The sequence below is a fragment of the Oncorhynchus mykiss genome, chromosome 22 (genome assembly GCF_057628025.1).
Source record: "Oncorhynchus mykiss isolate SJ-2025 chromosome 22, ASM5762802v1, whole genome shotgun sequence".
Classification (NCBI taxonomy): Eukaryota; Metazoa; Chordata; class Actinopteri; order Salmoniformes; family Salmonidae; genus Oncorhynchus; species Oncorhynchus mykiss.
In genome coordinates, this window is record NC_143043.1 from 46,881,849 (window position 1) to 46,885,364 (window position 3,516).

Sequence of the window (3,516 nt, forward strand, 5' to 3'; positions counted from 1 at the left end):
TACATCACAGAGAACCAGTTACTAATACCTCACAGAGAACCAGTTACTAATACCTCAGAGAACCAGTTATTAATACCTCACAGGGAACCAGTTACTAATAACTCACAGGGAACCCGTTACTAATACCTCACAGAGAACCAGTTACTAATACCTCACAGAGAACCAGTTACTAATACCTCACAGAGAACCAGTTACTAATACCTCACAGAGAACCAGTTACTAATACTTCACAGAGAACCAGTTACTAATACCTCACAGAGAACCAGTTACTAATACCTCACAGAGAACCAGTTACTAATACCTCACAGAGAACCAGTTACTAATACCTCACAGAGAACCAGTTACTAATACCTCATCGTTGTCTCTGATTGAGAACCATACCTAGCTAGCCTTTTCCCACCTGTGTTTTGTGGGTTATTATTTTTTCCGTGTGTGTTTGTGTGCACCTCGGTTGCGTCACCTTCTTTGCTGTTTACCTGTTTGTTTTTTGGTTATTTCGGTTTCACTTTCATTAAAAGATGTGGAACTACATGCCTTGGTTGATTTATGACAGGGAGTTTGAGGATAGCAAGCGTGACAGGTAGGCCTATCCAAAACACCTCCATTCTAAGACCTGAAACACCATACCCATCCTTCTGGTTTGTGAGCTCAAATTAGTCACTCATTAAATCGTAAAATGATTAGGCTACACAGCACCCTCTAGATTGAGAGTAACAGACTAAGTACTAAAGTCTGGCAGATCAGCATTGACTAGAGATATACCCATTAGCTCTCTGATAGACTAAAGTCATTGAACTGGGTGACCACCCCTTCAGTCACCCTCCTTGTCAAACATCAGGTCAGCTCAATAATTCACAATAAAAACCACACCTCCGGTGGATCACCATCACCCTGGTCAGCTGTTGACATTGTTATGCAATTCCTGTAGGTTCAAACTAGAATTCCTATCTCCCACCATGTAAATAAAAGTAAATCAGTCACAATGCATTTTATATATTTTAATATAAAAAAAATACTTCAATTTTGGCTTTCAGGTACATAAACAGCCTGTGTTTTGCTATACAGTGTAGTACTTTATTATTTTGTTAGGAAATGAAAAGTGCAAAGTAGTGGACCACGTTGCAGGCAATGTTATCTTTAGTCCATCACGCATAGTAAAAGCTAATTCAACACTCCAAAGCCTTGTTGGCGTCTTCATTAATATACCGAGACAGAGACTGAGGTGAGACTGTCATAACACAGACATCTGTTTGTTATTTTCTCTGAATGAACAGGGTCCATTTCATTTTGACCCACATCCACTTAACGTACAAAGTCAAACTTGATGTCCGAAGAAGCACTCCGTGAAGACGTGTCGATAGGCTGTCCATAGTCAATCACAGTAGGCCTACAGGTAGGCTATGGGATGCTACTTCAAAATCACATGTTGAGCTACAGAATTAGAATCCACCGTACAGCAGCAAATAACGGGCCAGCCCGTTGTCATTTATCAATGCTTTGTTCCTGTGATAAAAGTAATTTCAAGTTTTTTTTTTGTTAACCTTGGTATATATCTTGCACACACAGAGGCACCCTCTTGTGTACAAAAGCATAGTTCAGCTAATAGGGTTCATAGCGTCAGCAACTATGACAATAACCCAATGAAAGGAAATACAAAAATCACCGCAAAGTAAACGTGATTTTAGGGCAACATCGGCATACCCGAAAAGCATTTAGATACAGTAATTGTCCATATACGTTACGACACATGGGCGGTCGTTATCGTTTCTTCTTTTGCTTTAAAGATTTTCTCCGCTTTACTATCATCTCATATAGTTTGTCCATACCCTCGTGAAGTCCCTCGCCAATTATGGCGCAGCAAGGTTGGACGTGGTATGAGGTGGATGGAGTGAGCTCGTGGAGAGCCAGCTGTTTTTCAATGTCTGCGACTGGAAGAGATTTGGGCAGGTCCTGCTTGTTGGCTATCACCAGAAGAGGTGTCCCCTGGTTCTCTGCGAATTTTGTGACTTTATGCAGTTCTGTTTTAGCCTCCTCCAACCGGTCAACGTCCACTGAGTCCACCACATAAATGATGCCGTCCGTGCACCGACTGTAGGATTTCCACAGGGGCCGCAGCTTCTCCTGACCTCCGACGTCCCAGAAGTGACAACTGATCCCCTTCGCGGTACCATTACTCAGTTTGATTTTCTCAGTGTTGAATCCAATTGTTGGCACAGTGTTTACGAATTCGTTGAATTTCAGACGATAGAGAACAGTCGTTTTGCCAGCGGAATCCAAACCCAGCATCACAATGTGTAGTGATTGGAAAGCAGATATGTTGGAGAAACTGTTGCCCATTCTCGAAACAGTTGAGGGGAACGCCTGGCTCCTTTATGTAGGACCTATCGGATGGCCTAATAGGCTATAGCGTTTTAATATTCAATAGGCTCTTCGATGAATCCACACAAATAATATCAACAAACCTAATGTCAAGGTGTTTACAGGCCCGCCGTGCGCTCTGGCTGGTTGATCCTTGTTTTGCCCTCAGCTGCATTGGTGGACAGTGTCCGCGTCTGTAGGACGCAACGCGGTGGTCATTACAATTCTCCTCACACACTCCAGTTAAGATTCCATGTTGTGACAGTCAAATTCCTCGCACTCACCGAACAGCTTAAGGACGAAAACACCCTCCTTGCGGTCTCTCTGCTGTTTTTCCCGTGAACACTGCGCACTTGTGTCACCCGCGTCTCCTCTGGCACATTGGCTGTCCAAAAAAACTAGCCTCCGTTCCGGGAACGAAAGACATAAATAAATTCACTCCAGAGGTTGTCGATGAGTTCGGGTAATCCTGAGATATGCCTACACTGCGTCCATAAACGACGTTAAAGTTATCGAAGCTATATTTGGGTTGATGTTATGATCTCTATGGTGCGTCACGGCATAAACGGTCCTATCCCTGCGGTCGCTGCATACACACTGATGAGAGGATGAGGAAGCAGACTGCTAAACAGCGTAGTAGCCTGCCTCCCTCTCATACCATACCATACGCTCCACCTATTCGAGCCATGCCAAACAAAATACACATGTATTATTATGGTGTCCACATGCACGTCACATGCATATCGAAATATATGTCTAGAGATCTAATAACCTTTGCTTAATTCTGTTTTTATTCAATTCCCCAATAGGCCTGTGGATTATTACCGGTGTGAGAATATTCCTGACCGGATGATGATAACGAAAATGTATAGAGATTATAGCATAGGTTTAGAACACAGGTTTAAAGCACAGGTTTAGAACACAGGTTTAGAACACAGGTTTAGAACACAGGTTTAAAGCACAGGTTTAGAACACAGGTTTAAAGCACAGGTTAGAACACAGGTTTAGAACACAGGTTTAAAGCACAGGTTTAGAACACAGGTTTAGAACACAGGTTTAAAGCACAGGTTTAGAACACAGGTTTAGAACACAGGTTTAGAACACCGGTTTAGAACACAGGTTTAGAACACAGGTTTAAAGCACAGGTTTAGAACACAG

General features: G+C 42.7%; 1 protein-coding gene across 1 annotated transcript; it reads right to left on the reverse strand.

Annotated features, from left to right (window-relative positions):
* Window positions 1-983: 983 nt before the first annotated feature.
* On the reverse strand, window positions 984-2,969 carry LOC110501887 (ADP-ribosylation factor-like protein 4C). Its single transcript, XM_021579741.3, has one exon. The coding sequence runs from the start codon at window positions 2,335-2,337 to the stop codon at window positions 1,759-1,761; it is 579 nt and encodes a 192-aa protein (XP_021435416.2). The 5' UTR covers window positions 2,338-2,969; the 3' UTR covers window positions 984-1,758.
* Window positions 2,970-3,516: the final 547 nt, after the last annotated feature.

What these genes read in the sequence shown, in the direction of transcription:
- LOC110501887 (XM_021579741.3), bottom strand. Translation starts at nt 2,337, where the DNA reads ATGGGCAACAGTTTCTCCAACATATCTGCTTTCCAATCACTACACATT.